The 15,821-nt window shown below is 43.4% G+C and overlaps 1 protein-coding gene across 1 annotated transcript in view; it reads right to left on the reverse strand.

Moving 5' to 3' along the window:
• Nucleotides 1-1,152: 1,152 nt before the first annotated feature.
• The window catches only part of LOC147045705 (uncharacterized), a 31,182-nt gene continuing 16,513 nt past the window's right edge, over nucleotides 1,153-15,821 (reverse strand). The window contains exons 3-49 of the mRNA XM_085930061.1: nucleotides 14,159-14,235; nucleotides 13,180-13,222; nucleotides 12,501-12,572; nucleotides 11,450-11,584; nucleotides 11,327-11,371; nucleotides 11,134-11,250; nucleotides 10,947-11,012; nucleotides 10,819-10,854; nucleotides 10,571-10,641; nucleotides 10,457-10,484; nucleotides 10,322-10,363; nucleotides 10,161-10,244; nucleotides 10,036-10,080; nucleotides 9,894-9,965; nucleotides 9,618-9,662; nucleotides 9,496-9,549; nucleotides 9,320-9,383; nucleotides 9,098-9,202; nucleotides 8,748-8,906; nucleotides 8,661-8,669; nucleotides 8,482-8,571; nucleotides 8,236-8,387; nucleotides 7,931-8,003; nucleotides 7,746-7,852; nucleotides 7,466-7,649; nucleotides 7,286-7,357; nucleotides 7,086-7,193; nucleotides 6,793-7,011; nucleotides 6,568-6,729; nucleotides 6,319-6,486; nucleotides 6,062-6,205; nucleotides 5,739-5,849; nucleotides 5,477-5,655; nucleotides 5,326-5,389; nucleotides 5,154-5,228; nucleotides 4,763-4,870; nucleotides 4,460-4,567; nucleotides 4,236-4,307; nucleotides 4,019-4,147; nucleotides 3,717-3,824; nucleotides 3,492-3,647; nucleotides 3,311-3,418; nucleotides 3,068-3,205; nucleotides 2,877-2,993; nucleotides 2,506-2,694; nucleotides 2,010-2,293; nucleotides 1,153-1,893 (exon numbers count right to left, since the gene is read on the reverse strand). Of these exons, the coding sequence (XP_085786187.1) occupies nucleotides 1,636-1,893; nucleotides 2,010-2,293; nucleotides 2,506-2,694; nucleotides 2,877-2,993; nucleotides 3,068-3,205; nucleotides 3,311-3,418; nucleotides 3,492-3,647; nucleotides 3,717-3,824; nucleotides 4,019-4,147; nucleotides 4,236-4,307; nucleotides 4,460-4,567; nucleotides 4,763-4,870; nucleotides 5,154-5,228; nucleotides 5,326-5,389; nucleotides 5,477-5,655; nucleotides 5,739-5,849; nucleotides 6,062-6,205; nucleotides 6,319-6,486; nucleotides 6,568-6,729; nucleotides 6,793-7,011; nucleotides 7,086-7,193; nucleotides 7,286-7,357; nucleotides 7,466-7,649; nucleotides 7,746-7,852; nucleotides 7,931-8,003; nucleotides 8,236-8,387; nucleotides 8,482-8,571; nucleotides 8,661-8,669; nucleotides 8,748-8,906; nucleotides 9,098-9,202; nucleotides 9,320-9,383; nucleotides 9,496-9,549; nucleotides 9,618-9,662; nucleotides 9,894-9,965; nucleotides 10,036-10,080; nucleotides 10,161-10,244; nucleotides 10,322-10,363; nucleotides 10,457-10,484; nucleotides 10,571-10,641; nucleotides 10,819-10,854; nucleotides 10,947-11,012; nucleotides 11,134-11,250; nucleotides 11,327-11,371; nucleotides 11,450-11,584; nucleotides 12,501-12,572; nucleotides 13,180-13,222; nucleotides 14,159-14,199 (5,016 nt within the window). The 5' untranslated portion in view covers nucleotides 14,200-14,235 and the 3' untranslated portion in view covers nucleotides 1,153-1,635. The remainder of the gene's footprint in view (nucleotides 1,894-2,009; nucleotides 2,294-2,505; nucleotides 2,695-2,876; nucleotides 2,994-3,067; nucleotides 3,206-3,310; nucleotides 3,419-3,491; nucleotides 3,648-3,716; nucleotides 3,825-4,018; nucleotides 4,148-4,235; nucleotides 4,308-4,459; nucleotides 4,568-4,762; nucleotides 4,871-5,153; nucleotides 5,229-5,325; nucleotides 5,390-5,476; nucleotides 5,656-5,738; nucleotides 5,850-6,061; nucleotides 6,206-6,318; nucleotides 6,487-6,567; nucleotides 6,730-6,792; nucleotides 7,012-7,085; nucleotides 7,194-7,285; nucleotides 7,358-7,465; nucleotides 7,650-7,745; nucleotides 7,853-7,930; nucleotides 8,004-8,235; nucleotides 8,388-8,481; nucleotides 8,572-8,660; nucleotides 8,670-8,747; nucleotides 8,907-9,097; nucleotides 9,203-9,319; nucleotides 9,384-9,495; nucleotides 9,550-9,617; nucleotides 9,663-9,893; nucleotides 9,966-10,035; nucleotides 10,081-10,160; nucleotides 10,245-10,321; nucleotides 10,364-10,456; nucleotides 10,485-10,570; nucleotides 10,642-10,818; nucleotides 10,855-10,946; nucleotides 11,013-11,133; nucleotides 11,251-11,326; nucleotides 11,372-11,449; nucleotides 11,585-12,500; nucleotides 12,573-13,179; nucleotides 13,223-14,158; nucleotides 14,236-15,821) is intronic.

Consider the following 15,821-nt stretch of genomic DNA (forward strand, 5'->3'; position numbering starts at 1 on the left):
TATACAGTATATATTTTTAAAACGTGACAAGTAGCGAGCTGTGCCATGTGCCGCGTTTTATTTTGCCAGGGAAGTCAAAGCTCCATTTGGGATTGGCTGTGTGTGTGTGTGTGTGTGTGTGTGTGTGTGTGTGTGTGTGTGTGTGTGTGTGTGTGTGTGTGTGTGTGTGTGTGTGTGTGTGTGTGTCTGTGTGTGTGTGTGTGTGGGTGTGTGTGTGTGTGTGTCTGTCTGTGTGTGTTTGACATGCAGTCATTGACTGATTGGTTGTCCCCGGATAGATTGCCATTGGCTGGAAACATTTACGGAGATCATCGAGGACCTATGTCGTGGCCAACAGCTCAAGAAATGAATCTAAGGACAAGGGGTTGCACAAAGGCCTCCAAATCTCGGGGGGGGGTTGCCAAGAAAACTGCACTGCCCATCACCGTTCCATCACATCCAATCAGGCTGGTAACAATGTTCCTTCTCCCTCAGCTCTCTCCCTCTACCTCAACCTCCTGTTTTCATCATCTCAATTGGTCCCCTTTTGCACATTCAAATGCAATGTCCTCATGGCTTGGACGGATGAGCTACAGGACTCAGAGTGCAAGTGCAGTAACCCCCTCTCGTGGTGCCAGTCAGCGCCTCTGTGTTGTACCGGTACGTGTGAGCGTGTGAGAGAGTGAGTGAGAGAGAGAGAGAGAGAGAGAGAGAGAGAGAGAGAGAGAGCGCGTCCGAGGGAGTGACCTCTGTGTTTGTGTGTGCCTAGCTACACTGTATGCAAGCTGAATCGAAAGAAGAAAAAAAAAAAATATATGATTGTTTTCAAATGTTAACTTTGCCCCGCACCCATAATATTCGGGAAGGCGGGCGGGGTAGGGTTTTGGAAATGTAATAATGATGATGTACAATCTTTTTGTGAGTATAAACGTGCACTGTGAAAAGGTAGAGAGAGCACCGCACTGTCAGAGTCCTCTGTCTTATTGCACTTATTGAGTGTTCTCTTGTTTTGCGTATTTCAAAAAATAAAGGAAAAAAAACTTGTTTGAGGAAAAAGAAGCATTGTATTCTGATTGTCACTTGGGTTTGTTCAACGAAAGAAAGAAAGAAATATGAACTTGAAACCTACCACGGGAAAAAAAAGATCATTATAGCAAAGGAACAGTGGCAAGTGTTCGTTCGTTGGAGGTTCTGTCATTCTAACCAATGAAGAGCACAATTTCCATGACTAAAAAAAAAAAAGAATCATTTCTAAGAATTTACCCTGAAGGGAGTCTTTACTTGAAAAAAAATACTAACACTTATGAACACATGAGAAACAGTGTCAAGATAATCATCAGCCATATATCATCCATTGATGGTGAAATCAATCACGTACAAAAAGCATCATTTGAAAGAACATGTAACCAAACTAATTGGAAAATTCCGCCGTCATTATCTTGGTTAAACTAATATTTGACTTGCGGTTAAGGCTATGCCAACTGTGCCTTTTCTTGGGTGATTTTCCTCATGTAAAATGTGTGCCTTACTTCAAAAACGATTGGGAATCACTGGTCTCGAAGTTCAGCCCTATACTTTATGACCTCATTATTTCGAAGTTGAACTTTTGGAACACCAACTAAACTTAGCCTTCTTCACCCTTGGGTCAAAGTTGCTCTACTGTCTGAGGCAGACTTGACATTGACTGGCCTTGCGTCGCTGCTCCTCGGCAGCTTTGATGGTTCCGGGCTTGGGCTTGACAAACTGATCTGTGTGGCGTATGGCGGTCAGCCAGAAGCTGTAGAGGTTGGCAAAGTATTGACAAGAACCTCGCGCGCCCTGGCACTCGATGATCGGGTGGGTTCGGAAGTCCTTGAGGCAGCTGCCGGGGGATGTCAGGGACTGACCGCCGCCCTCGTCGCCTGCCCCTGTTTCCTGGAGAAAACCACAAATACAAAAGCAGCGGTGAAGACGAATCTGTGTGTCTTTTGCTCATCCCATCTTCAGTCGGCAGGCCAAAAAAAAATTCGCGATATAAATTTGATACATACAAGGAGGAAGGAGAAGCCCGTCCAAAGGCTCCTCCAGCCAGGTGGGCATTGTGGAATTGATGGATCCTGACTATGAAAAGCCACAGCTGGCAAAAGTGTCTCGCACACCACACAGCGGCTGATGTGGGATCTGATCTCATAGCCAAAGAGCGGCATCATGGGTATAGCCGCCGTGGTGGAGAGCCAGTAGGACTTGTCGTTCCGAGCCGAGTAGTGACAGGCAGCTTTGTTGCAGTAGGAGAACGGCATGGTGGAAAAGATGGGCAAGCAAGAGCCAGCTTGACCTACAGACGAGCAAGGCGGAAAGGCAATTTGTTGATTTGATGATTTGATTCGTGTTTTGCAAAAACACTTAGTGTGCTAGCTAGACTTTATATGCTATAAAAAGAGCTAGCCATCCAAAATTCCAAGAAGGTGGTCCTTTCTAAATTGATGCCATTTAAAGCCAATGCTGCTTACGGATTGACAAGTGTCAATCCTGCCGGCATTTACCCACCAAGGTCTTGAGTGTGAGCCTTCTCCTGTCCCTCCAAGTAGGCCAGACTGTAGCCCACCCAAAGTTGACTGGTGCCATCGGGGCATTGAGGCACTTGTACTGATTGGCTATGAAGAACCAACAGGAACCCTGAGCTTGATGTCCTCGCATAACCTGGTGCGCCTGGGTCACCATGTGGACCTGGGATGCCTGGAGAGGGGATAGGCAGAGTGTACAAAATCCAAGGACAGAATACCACGAGCAACTGATGATCAAACAAATCGGCCTGCTGGGTTTTTTTGTATTGATCTATTTCAGTGCTTCATGGTGTATTCTCAATGTCAGCTACAATCCTGACCACCTGAATGGATTGAAAGAAATTTCAAAGTTACCTTGAGGCCCAACAAATCCTGGTTCACCAAAATCTCCTCCATCACCAATAGGACCATCAATACCAGGGGGACCTGGGGGTCCAGTGATGCCCTGAGAGCCAGTTGGACCCTTTGGTCCTGAAATGCAAGCGAAAAACAAAATGATTCTCAGACATACATATACGGTACATTTAAATAAATGAGTCTCTTGCCTTTTGGTCCGTTACGCCCAGGTGAACCCGGAGCGCCTGGCAACCCAATGGGTCCTGGGTAACCAGGTGGCCCTGGAGGGCCGTCTGGAGCCTTCCGTATGGGTTCAGAAAAAGAATCACCAGGGACACCCTTAGCACCTGCACATGACACAGTCATTAAACCATATGATCGAGCATAGTCTACGCTACAAAGAGTCCCAAAGATACCTTTTGCATAGCTCATAAAGCTTTTGGACTACTTACCAACATCTCCAGCTGGGCCAGTTACTCCTTTCCTCCCCGAAGGCCCAGGATCACCTCTCGGTCCCTTTGCTCCATCAAAACCTCTGGAACCGGGAAGGCCTCTGTCGCCTATAAAGGTGCATTTAAGGCTCAAAGATAAGTGTAATGGATTGTTTTCAATTACACCTGAAGGTGGTTTTACCCTTTGGTCCTGGAAACCCTGGATATGATGAAGTTCCTTTATTTCCTGGATAGCCCTTGTCTCCTTTCTGGCCTGGAAGCCCAGGTAGGCCGGGTGGCCCCGGATCTCCTTTGTGGAAAAAGAAGCTGCCTGCTTCACCTTTCGGTCCAGCAGGCCCTGAGTAGAACAAGCAGAACATCAAACAAAATGATCGCAACATGCAGAATGAAGAAGACATGAACAGACCTTGCGGGCCGGGAGCCCCTTCAGATCCTGGATCTCCGACAGGTCCTGGCCAAGGTTTGTCACATTCTCTCCCAGAATAACCAGGTTCACCCGGAGAACCGTGTGGACCTATTGGAAGAATATGAAATAGGAATTTTTATTCAACTTAAAGTGTCAGCAATTATATAAGGCTGATGATTCTAGTTGAATATTTCAGAAATCCATTACAACGTAAACCCATGTATCTCATAATCTCCCTCAGATTATCTGTTTTCTTGATGCAATGGCATTGTCTTGATCTTGATTCATTTGGTATTTCATACCTGAGTCACCTGGCGGACCGCTCGGGCCTTTTGGCCCGGGATAAGAGGGTCCTGGAGGCCCTGGCAGTCCCTTGGAACCCTTAGCTCCAGGAAATCCATCTGGTCCAGGACGACCTGGGATAGTTACTCCTTGAAAAATAATAAGAACTATTTTTAAGAGATTGCTTAATTGAAGAACAACAGAATAGTGAAAACAAAGTTTTATTGATTTTTTTACCACTTGCTCCTTTCATCCCTCTTGGTCCCCTTAGGCCATCCAATCCAGAAAGACCAGGCAGACCGGGCAGTCCTTATAAATGTCATTATTCATATATTTAGAATTGTAAAAAAAAAAAAGGCAGGATTATCAATACCCCAAAATACCAAAGCGCACAGCCGTAACAAAATACAGAAAACCATGTCATTGTATTTTGCAGATGTTTCAAAAGACAATATAAGTACCTGAAGGTCCAGTTGGGCCTGGTGGACCCAAAGACCCCACATACCCACTATCACCTTGAACACCCGGAATACCCGGATGACCCGGTGGACCGATAGGCCCAGGAAAACCTATTAAAAAAAAATAAAAATAATAATAATAATAATATATATATATATATATATATATATATATATATATATATATATATATATATATATATATATATATATATATATATATATATCATGAACAATAATGGACTCCAACATCAACTATGACAATTCGAAAGTAATTCACAAAGAAAACAGCCACGAAAAAATCACCTGGTCCACCATGTATTCCCGGTTCACCAGGAGCGCCCGGCTGTCCAGGCGTTCCCGGATATCCCCTTGGACCTGGATCCCCTGGATCCCCTGGATCTCCAATCGGTGCTGAATAAAAGAGACGGGGGGGGGGGGGACGTTAGTGAACCCACACCCTGTATCTTGCTTCTTTGCACCATTCAATTCAGATCGGGTGGTGGCTGACGCATGGTATAGTCTTAGGTATGTCTTCACTTCTAAGGTTTGCAGCTTTGGCATTTTTGTTTTACTGTACTAAAGGTGTCTTTCTCTACTTATTTTTACTTTGACTCTGGTTGTTAGTGAGTGCAAGACTTTAAGGGATAGGGGTAAGAAAACAGCTTTTACGTTGAATACTTTACTCAAAATTTACCACTGAATCCCTTCTCCCCTTTAGCTCCTTTGGGTCCGGGCCTTCCGGAATGTCCAAAAGACTCTCCGGGTTCACCTAGAAAAGTATTTGTTTGAATTAGTTAAAAAGGCTAACCAGTTTATAAAGATAATTTGGTAAACGTTAAATCCATTGATGACAGATTTCTATTTACCTTTGGCACCTGAAAATCCTGGAGCCCCTGGAAGTCCTGGTTGTCCCTGTGATCCTGGTTCTCCCTTTACAAGATACAAACATAACTGATGGCATTACAACAGAATTACTTTACACATAGGTAATCACTTCAGGTCATTTCGGATTCGTACCGGATCTCCATCATTCCCACTGTATCCCCTTGATCCAATAAAACCTTTTAATCCAGGGTGCCCAGGATCTCCAGGTATCCCATGTCTTCCAGGTACACCAGCATCACCTTTAGATCCTTGTGAACCAGGGAAACCATCTGGTCCCGGATCGCCTTGCCTCCCTCTTTGCCCCTTTTCACCTAAAGAAAGTGATTAAATATTTTGATGAACTAATCAAACTGATCAATAATTATATCATTTTGTAAGCGGATAGTTCAATTGCCTCTTGGTCCTGGTAGACCTGGCTGCCCTCTTCTGCCTGGAGTTCCTGGTTCTCCCTTTTTTAAAGTCACAAGTTTTGCTTCTCCAGGTAATCCTTTGGGACCGCGTAGTCCTGAAGGCCACAAATGGGGATTATATATATATATATATATATATATATATATATATATATATATATATATATATATATATATATATATATATATATATATATATATATATATGAGAGTCTGTGGCGACTACTGAACATGGACCTTCGGTGAGGGCAAAGTTTCCAAATGATGTAGTCAACAGCAAGTGAAGTGAAGCATTTGTACGTCATACCTTTCATACCAGGATATCCTGTTTCTCCTCGGCCACCTGGTGGACCATCAAAGCCTCTTTCCCCTTGCTTGCCTCTTGGACCTGGAGGTCCCGGCGGGCCTGGTAAGCCTTTGGCCCCATCCCTGCCAGGTAACCCCAACTCACCTTAGGAACAAATCCCAATAACATTATCATTTTAGCAGGACCAAATAAGTACTCCCTTTTGATTGGAATTTAAATTCCTTTTGATTTTTGTTTGTAGATTTGACACGGTTCACCTTTCTGTCCTGGCCAACCGTCATTCCCGAAATCTCCCGGAGGACCAGCAGAGCCTCTCAGCCCTGCTGGGCCCGGTATGCCAGGAGGACCACTGCGACCCGGTGGACCCATGTGGCCATGACCCGGTAGGCCTGTATCTCCCCCTGAGCCCTTTGGACCAGGGATACCTACAGAATAACAAGGAACACTTGAACATGAGAGAAATCAAACCACGTCAATGAGTGGCTGATTTTCTCCTGCATCCTCACCTGTCACTCTTGGTCCAGGGTTTCCTGGAGGACCAGGTGGTCCAGGAGGTCCTGTTGACTCCCATATTGTACATCGTGAGCCTGGAGGTCCGGGAGCTCCACGATCACCATCAAATCCTTGTTCTCCTTTTCGACCTGGCCTTCCAGGTGGCCCTTGTACACCTTTGGATGTTGTCAAATATTTGAGATGCAGACTGATCTAAGATTTGGTATACTACCACTTACCTGCAAACCCTGGGCTTCCTGGACTGCCAGAAATCCCCTTTCTCCCTCTAACTCCAGGTTGGCCTGGATGACCAGGAGGACCTGGCAAAGTATTGAACACATCTCCAGGGGACCCTTTCCTCCCTGGTGGTCCCGGTACTCCGGGAGTGCCTGGGGGACCATCGAGGCTTTTCCCACTCCTACCAGGATCACCATGATCTCCATTTATACCTTGTGGCCCTGTTAGGGATACAAGGTGTTACCTAGCTAAGATATCAATCATTTGTCGATTACATTGTTGTCTGCCTGACAACCTGGAGGTCCAATCCCTTCAATTCCACCATCATCTCCTTTCATGCCTTTCCGTCCTGGATGTCCTGGGGGTCCTACAATTCCTTCCCTTCCGGGTACACCTGGAACTCCTACAAACATTAAAATGACCAAAGATATTGAGTTTATCAACTAAAATTGGCATAAAGTAAGGTAAGTTGGTCGATTCTGTCCAGTGTTTCACCTGGGGAACCAGGTTCTCCCTTCACACCAGGTGATCCCGTCGCATTCTCATGACAACAGAGTGCAGTATCACCTAATGATATTCAGCGAAAAAATGCTTGCAGTAGAAACAACATACATACAGTACATACGTATGTACCAATAAATCAGAAACATTGATAGAATAAGAAAAGTATTCAACCTGGTGGGCCCTTTCGACCGGGAATTCCTGGAGAACCCGGGTACCCCTGATCACCTTTCGGTCCTGCTGGACCCTTGGGGCCTGGAAAACCAGGACCTGGGATCCCCAGAATCCCTGGCAAACCTTTGGGACCACCCATCCCTGGGTCTCCTTTGGGACCAGGTTTACCTCCATAACTGGAACCCTATGAAAATGTGTGAAGTAGTCGTAGTTTTTATCAACAATGCATCAAATACTTTAAAGTCTTATGTATTTGCAGTATTGAGAGCATACAACTCACTGGTGGTCCAGAGATTCCTGGCAGCCCAGGAGGACCATCAATTCCTGGTTTACCCAGTTGGCCAGGAGAACCAGGATGTCCAGTGTCTCCTTGGTTTCCCTTTGCACCTTTTATCCGTAGAAAAAAATGTCTGTTGTTTTGGGGGAATACTATGAGTGGTTCTTAACCATATTGGGCTTGCTCACCTTTAACTGTTGTGATAAAACCATCGCCCTTTTGTCCCTTGAGCCCTTTTAAACCCAGATATCCTTTAAACCCCTGCAATTACATACAGTTAAGTGTTCAAAGATAAAAACTTGGTTGCGGGGCTAACATTAAAATGTTAACTGGAACAATTGTCATTTGAACATACAATATAGAAACATTTTTGATCATCCCTCAGCCTGCCTTCATCTTCATCTCCAAAATTTTAGCCACTGCAGGCCAGTAATATTATCAAGTAATTCATATATTGAACACGACTGTCTATTGGTTATCCCATTGTCCTCACATGTGGTCCGGCAGGACCCTCTTCTCCTTTTAGTCCTGGGTCCCCTTTCATCCCTGGAGTTCCTGGTAATCCTGGAGGTCCTGGAAAACCGCGCTGACCCGTGGGACCAGGCGGTCCTTGAGAAACCCGACATTTACATTCCCCTTCACAGCCTGTGGGGATCATTGGCAAAGGAATTCTTGTGCATGTTTTTCTCTTAAGACATTTTGATAGTTAAAAAAATGATCATTAAAAAAAAGCACACACCCTTATATCCTTTGAGGCCTTTGTTTCCAGGAGGTCCTGGGGGTCCATTATCACCAGGGTCACCTGGGTGACCAGGCTCACAAATGAAGTCTATGGAATCAACCAAGCAAAAAATGTAAGACACCGTAATGTTGTCAAAGACACATTGGAGATGTTTTAAATAAGGGGATCGTACTCACCTCCACATCCTTCATGGATCAAACGTAAAGCACAGCGTTTTAGATCAGATATTCACAACACAACTTACAAAATATTGCATTTTGTACCTGGAGGACCACGAAGTCCGATGACACCTTTACGCCCGCGCGTTCCTTTTCTTCCTTTTGGTCCTGGGAATGGATTGATTAAGCCACCGAACCTCCCTTGCTCTCCTTTAAAGCCCTTGGGACCCGAGGGTCCCCTTGGACCAGGCACACTCAGCCCATCTAGGCAATAAGACAAGGTAGGTGAAGTCAAAGCAATCATGTGCCAGAGACATTTGAACAGAGCCTTTTCTCCTTAACGCCAGTAAGTCAAAATTACTTTTTAAAACGCCGTATGAATCGAACATTCATCCATCATCATATGTCGTAAACAGACAATACAGAACGCTTGTAAATGCACGGAAACTTCTTACCTGTATATGTTAGTCCTTTTGGTCCAGGAGGGCCACGTGTGCCCATTAATCCGGGATCACCTTGTAATCCAGGATTTCCAGGATATCCTTTTTCCCCTTTTGCTCCTGTGTATATAATACAATATATGTAAGTACTGAGAGAAAAGCTACGCAAGCATGGGTAGAACATGCAAATTCCACCCACCGTATTTACAGACAGGCAGTCTTTCTGGTAAATCTCACCTCTAAGAGAAGACCCTTTCAAATACGTCGTAGGACCAGGAAAACCTGGATCTCCATGGTAGCCCTTTTATATTGGTATGAGTGGATGAGATTGTGAGTTTTAGTCCAATTATTATTTGCAGTATGGGAAGCCTGTAATCATGTTCATGTTCAATACATTTTCAAGGTAGGCTTACCATTGGTCCAGGTGTTCCGATAAGACCCGGAAGCCCCCTTTCACCTGGCAACCCCTAAATAGTATCAACATATACAAGGTGACCTATGGAGATTTTCTTCATTTCTTTAATACGAGTTGTACCTCAGGTCCCACTGGTCCTGAAATTCCAGGTGATCCCTGAAAACCCTAGAAAGAGGAACAAAATAACATTTGAAGTGTCTTTGAGTGCGTGCATCCGGTATACACAAACTACAAGAATAGAAAATGTTTCCACAGAGCAGAGAGAATATGTGCCAGGCTTGTTGAGACACTATTAAAGTAACAGTGTTGTTTGATGGTTTCAAATGACCGCAATATCAATGCTAATTTCTGTTTATGGCATTAGCATGAAGCTAATTTCCTGTGTAAATGACTTGCCCGAAGTCCAGGAAAACCAAGAATTCCTTCCTCTCCTTTCATTCCTTGACTGAAGAAGTCACCTTGACCACCCTTTAAGAAAAATACAAGTCATAGTCATGATGTTACATTTTTTTGTCTGTGACGGAAGATTTGAACTCACTTTTTGGCCCTTTGGTCCACATAGTCCAGGACGACCTCTGTCTCCCTGAAATACACGCAAATAATTGATGTATTCATCCAAGTGATCAAAAATGGCCCGAAGGATTCACACACACAGACACACACCTTGTAACCTTTTAGTGGGAGGTAACCCGGGGTAGGCTCAATGATTTCTTCTGGTCCTTGTGGACCGGGCGGGCCTTGTTCACCCTGGTACAGCACATGGAAGGAAAGTAGTGAAGATGTTTGCAGTACGCATTTGCAAATGAACAGAATAGGTGTCTTACATCATCTCCTGCTGTGCCTGGCTCTGGTCTTCCAGGGTCACCCTGCACAAACACATTTTTGTTCGATCCTATGTGCTATATGTGGATGAATTATATTCTACATAACATGGGTAACATAGAACTGCAATGACTCACCGCTGGTCCTCGGAGACCTTTATGCCCTCTTGAGCCCTGAGTGGAGAAACGGTGTCGTTAATGATCGCTATACAGCAGCAGTATTCATGCTGCAGTTATCCGATCAAATAATACTTGTTCACCTGATCACCAAGTGGACCAGGAGCACCTTTGTCGCCTTTTGGTCCGGTGACCCCGTCTTGGCCCTGAATGAATAGGAGCAACATTTCCAAAGGGCACTTCTTGTATTTGATTCTCACACAGGTGAAATGTAGTGATGAGCAATGGAATCTTCCAAACTATTTTGGAGAGCCTTCATAGTCCTCCACTTTAGAGTTTTCATTGTAACATTAGATTGTGAGGTGTGAATATACGGTACATACAGGTAGACCCGCATCTCCTTGTCGACCGGGATCTCCCTGTAAGAATAAAACAAAATAACAATCAAAATGGTGTGAATGGAATTCATTATGACGAGATGATCTTATAAGAATCAAAGGAGAAATCTTACAGGAAGTCCAGGAATGGAATCAGTGTATAAGGGTTCTCCCTTAACTCCTTTTGGTCCGGGAGATCCCTGACAAAGACAGAAACAATTATTTTATACTGAGTACATTGGAATCCCAGAACTCCAAACTCTTCCCCACCTTGTTCGATTGCATGTTTTATTTTGAAATGGAATCAAATGTTCTACTCACAAGTGACCCGTGCAGACCATCCAGGCCAGGAAAACCGGGGACACCAGGTTGACCTGGAGCTCCCGCGCAGCCGTCCAGTCCAGGCAAACCGGGCTCACCGCCTGCTCCAGGGTGACCCTAAAATGTGTTATATACAGTCTAAAAATTGTAGAAGTGACAGGGAGTGGGGGGTCCTGAACTAGTCTTGACTTACCAATGAACCTTCGTGACCAGGAAAACCTGGAGGCCCAGTGTTGCCCTAAAATGTTCAGGGAAGAAAAGTAGGATAGACTATTATCATGATACTAAGTTGTAAATAATATCATGAAAATTTCACCTGGGCTCCTTTAAGTCCTTCCGGGCCTGGTGATCCCTCTGAGCCCAGCCTGCCTTTCTCTCCAGGTGGCCCCACACTGCCCCATGATCCCATTTGCCCACGAGGTCCTTGCTTCCCTGATTTCCCTGGAAGTCCCTACAAAGAAAACGTGTCAACCTGGTGGAATATGTTTTGCTTCATTGTGATATAATATATATACAGTATATATATACATATATATTTTTTAATTTCAATTTTTTGAATTGCTTCTTTGAATATTACACATATACAACAACAACAACAACAACAACAACAACAACATGCATGATCGATTCAGTGTCAAAATCGATTGTTCTCCTCAGTTATCTGGTCCCTTGCGCAAGACTTGAGCCCTCAGTAGAAACATGGACTTTAAAAGATGAAAAGATACTGCGCCTCTCTGTTTTTATTGAACCAAGGCATACGTGTAAATAGTTTCCATTAGAAAAACCAGAATAAAATATCATAAATAGTGAAACAATAATCACATTTACTCAGTCCGTTCAGTTGAACATGGGGCTGTCATGGTATGAATGGCAACAGGTTTGCTGTACCTTTAATTGTTAAATGTCACTGGCATAGAAAGATATGGGTGTAACTATCGTTTTGGAAGTGGGAGGTCCAAATGTGTTTTTATGGGAAAAGGATCATCCTCTCATATAATGGCCGAAGAACAAATGAAGTATTACTGTTAAACTTTTTTTTGCAATGGCAGCAAAGCATCAGTTCAAAAGCATAGGTATCGATCGACATTAAATGTCCATTGGTGACGCTAAACATAAAGTCCTATACTTCCTTCTTTCCAGCAGAGGACACTAAAGATCACAAACTGGGCCTTCTCAATAAGAGCCATCAAAAATGTGCTCATCATGTGAGTAGTGTTGGTTCAAATATGTATCAATGTACAACAAAGATGTATAAATCCTCTCTTTAAAAAAACAAAACAAAAAGCAACTGGATCTCATTCAATGATCTTACAGCAGCTGTTTAAGTGGTGAATTGTAGTGGTGGGATCGATTAACAATCTTCTTACCCGTGCACCTTTGGCAGGAAGACACTGACATACAGAGCAGTCTCTGCCTTCACATGGACCTTCAACATTTCCCTGAAAAAAAGACAACAACAAAAATTGGATGCTACAGATTAGTAAGCGACGACGTTCGGATTTGCGTGTGCATGATGCAAACAACATGGCCGTCAAGCAGCGACCTCACATAAAAATGGATTGTGCAGTCGACAGCTTAGCTTCTGGAGAAATGCCTCCAACGGGTCAACGTTTACCAAATGGCCAAATAAGGATCCTGACCTTGATGAGAGAGCTGAGGAAGTTTTATCGGATGTAAATAGTTTAAGAGGCTGCTGACAAAACCACTCCGCATCTCCGGAGGCGGACGTTTCCCACCCCAAAAAGACGCCTTTACTGCTCTGTCAAATACTGTGAAATGTTTTGGCAACAACGCAAAATATTTACAGGAGTTTATAGATTGACAGACTCCAAGCCATCGCAATGTAAATGCAGCTGACTTTAACGAGAAGAGATTACGAGAGGAAAGGCGTCATGGTCATTTCCACGATGCGAGTTGTAATGCGGCTGCAATATCCTATGTGGTGATGACAAAAAAAAAATTGCAAACACATTAGTGTGCAAGTGCAGCTGTTCCATTGCTGAACATTTTTGCATTTACCGAAATTTGAAGTGGACAAATTCTTACCGCGTTAAGATACTGTGCAGTGACAAGCAGGACAAGGACCCACCTGCAAAATAAAATGGATTTACAGTACTTTTGGCCAATAGATTCCAAGACAACTCATTGTCCTTGAGTTATTTTCCAAAACTTTGTTGAATATGCTCTGACTGAGGCCACAAGGTGGATAGATAGTGTTGGCCACATCTGCATCATTGTGAACACTTGTGAATTAGACTTGGGAAAATCCAAAGGGATTCATTGCCTTTGCGAATAGAAATCCTATAAAGTATATCAACTTTAGGACCAGTTTTCAGTTCATGCAGTTTGCTGATGAGTTGATTGCCTGCGTAAACAGTCCAGAAGTGTGTTTAGGATGCTTGTGATACAATCTAAGCAACATATAACCTGTCTGACATCCCTTTTTTTTTTTTTTTTTTTTTTTACCAATCCAAGTCCCCTTTCAGCACAAATGATCTGTGATTCATCATAAGACTTCTTGACATTTGAGCAAGCTAGCATCAAAACTAGCAAAGTTGCATGCTGCTTTCTTCTAGATGCTGGCATAATATGCCAGCCACTTGTTGCTTGTCAATTGAGCGGGATTAGTTGCAAAAACAAAAAGACTACAAAGGAAATCGAGCAGCACCTCAACACTACAATGCAGATTGATACTGTATTTCTGTACTGTATTTGGAATGAAATAAAAACCCCAACCCACTTAAACAACATGAAAATCATTTGTGTAAAAAGTACTTCTTATACTTCATATACACAAACACACACACATATATGTACATATATATCAAATGTATGTGTCTCTACATACTACACATATATATATATATATATATATATATATATATATATATATATATATATATATATATATATATATATATATATATATATATATATATATATATATATATATATGTACAAACACACACACACATAATTTTTTTTAAATGTTTTTTCGTATTTCTTGTAAGAAATTTGATCTCACCTGAGGGCACACCGTGTCAAAGCTGCACATGAAGAGCTCATCTTGGCTCGTCAGGTCAGAGAACTCAACACTTCCACCTGTGACAAATACACAATGTGTCATAAAATCCTGAATGGATAGAAAGCCCAAAAGCTTCTTTAGTTGCAGTACACAAAGTCAAAGAAATGCATTAAATGTCACCCTCATCTCATTACAATAGTCCCCATTTCAGAAAGTTCATCACACTTACCCAAATTCAGACATCCAAAGTCATTGAAGGCAGGATGATGTCCATCCAACAAGATGCAATGTAACGGGTAGAAGTAAAAAAACTCTCATCGTCAGATGAGCTCGTCGTTTTCAGCTCGACGTCATCTGAGCACCTCCCCTCTCTCAGGGTCACACAATCCAGAAGCATGAAAATGAATGTCAAAGCAGCGTGCATAGTGCGTAGCAGTCGCAGCATCAGGGCGAGCGGGCGTGGATCACTCCTGACGACTCGTCTTATGATTTGGGTGGAGATCCGGTGAGAGGAAGAGAGATGGAAAGAAGAGGTTTGCTGCTTCCTCTGATCCTAATTGCTGTGCTGCTGACCGACGTCGGTGCCAAGAAGGTAAGAATACGTATTTGCCAGCTGGAACAATATTTGGGTAAACTTCATACCAGAGCGAAAGAAAAGTTTTCAAACTTTTGCCAAACGTGTATTCCCTGTTGCCTTGACTTTTGGTGTGCCTGCCAACATCTTGCATCCTGACGAGAAGAGCTTGTTTGTGTGACTGTAAGCATTTCGGAATACTTTGTGGCCGACCATGTAGGTGGGCCTTTGTGTGAGAGCTCTTAGGGGCCAAAGGACAGAATGCTGAATTAAACAAAATACTTTCAAGTCCTCTGAACTTGCATTGCATGTGCAGGTGTCAAACTTAGGACCGGGGGCCGGATCAGAACCCGCCGCATTATTTTGTGTGGCCCATGAAAACAAATGTTGTACAAGTGACATGATTCTTGCTAAAATCTCCTTAAGTTAAAGAAAAAAAATTCCGATATTTGAGCATATGGTCCACTTTTATCGATTATCTTTGACTTCTGGTTTTAAAAGGAGTTATTCATCAGTTAGGCCATGGGGGGGGGGGGGGGTCCGCGAACCACAGAAGGAATCCCCAACAATTCCTCGAAAATGCTGCAAAAGGGATGGGTACAAATATGGGAAAAGAACCTTGAAAAAAAGAAAAGTCAATTATTTGTTCTGGCAGCTGGGAAGGTCAAAGCATGTTTAAGGGGGGTGGGGCACTGACCCCCTCTAGCTCTGCCACTACTGAATTGGCGCAGCACCACTTGGGGGTTGAGTGTCCAGCCTACTACTCATTCATGGCGGCCTTCAACAAGAAAAAAGAAGGATCAAATCATGCCAAATAAAATCAAGCTTTGAAAATGAGACCAGATTCATGAAGTTTCTTACATGATGATCTCTCTCAATACATGAATTGGAAATTGCCAAATAATCATCACAACTGCTATATATAGCAGTAGCTTGTTGGGCTGGGCAAACTCTGAAGGTTCCAACTCATAACACAGAAATTGATGGCTCACTGTTATTGGACGAAATTGATCCCATAAATCCCGTCCTTCCCTCCACACAAACACATCAAACGCATTGAAAGTGTGACACTGCACTCACTCACTCACT

Source organism: Syngnathus leptorhynchus, chromosome 14 (assembly GCF_054491065.1).
Source record: "Syngnathus leptorhynchus isolate UIUO chromosome 14, UIUO_Slep, whole genome shotgun sequence".
NCBI classification, from domain to species: domain Eukaryota; kingdom Metazoa; phylum Chordata; class Actinopteri; order Syngnathiformes; family Syngnathidae; genus Syngnathus; species Syngnathus leptorhynchus.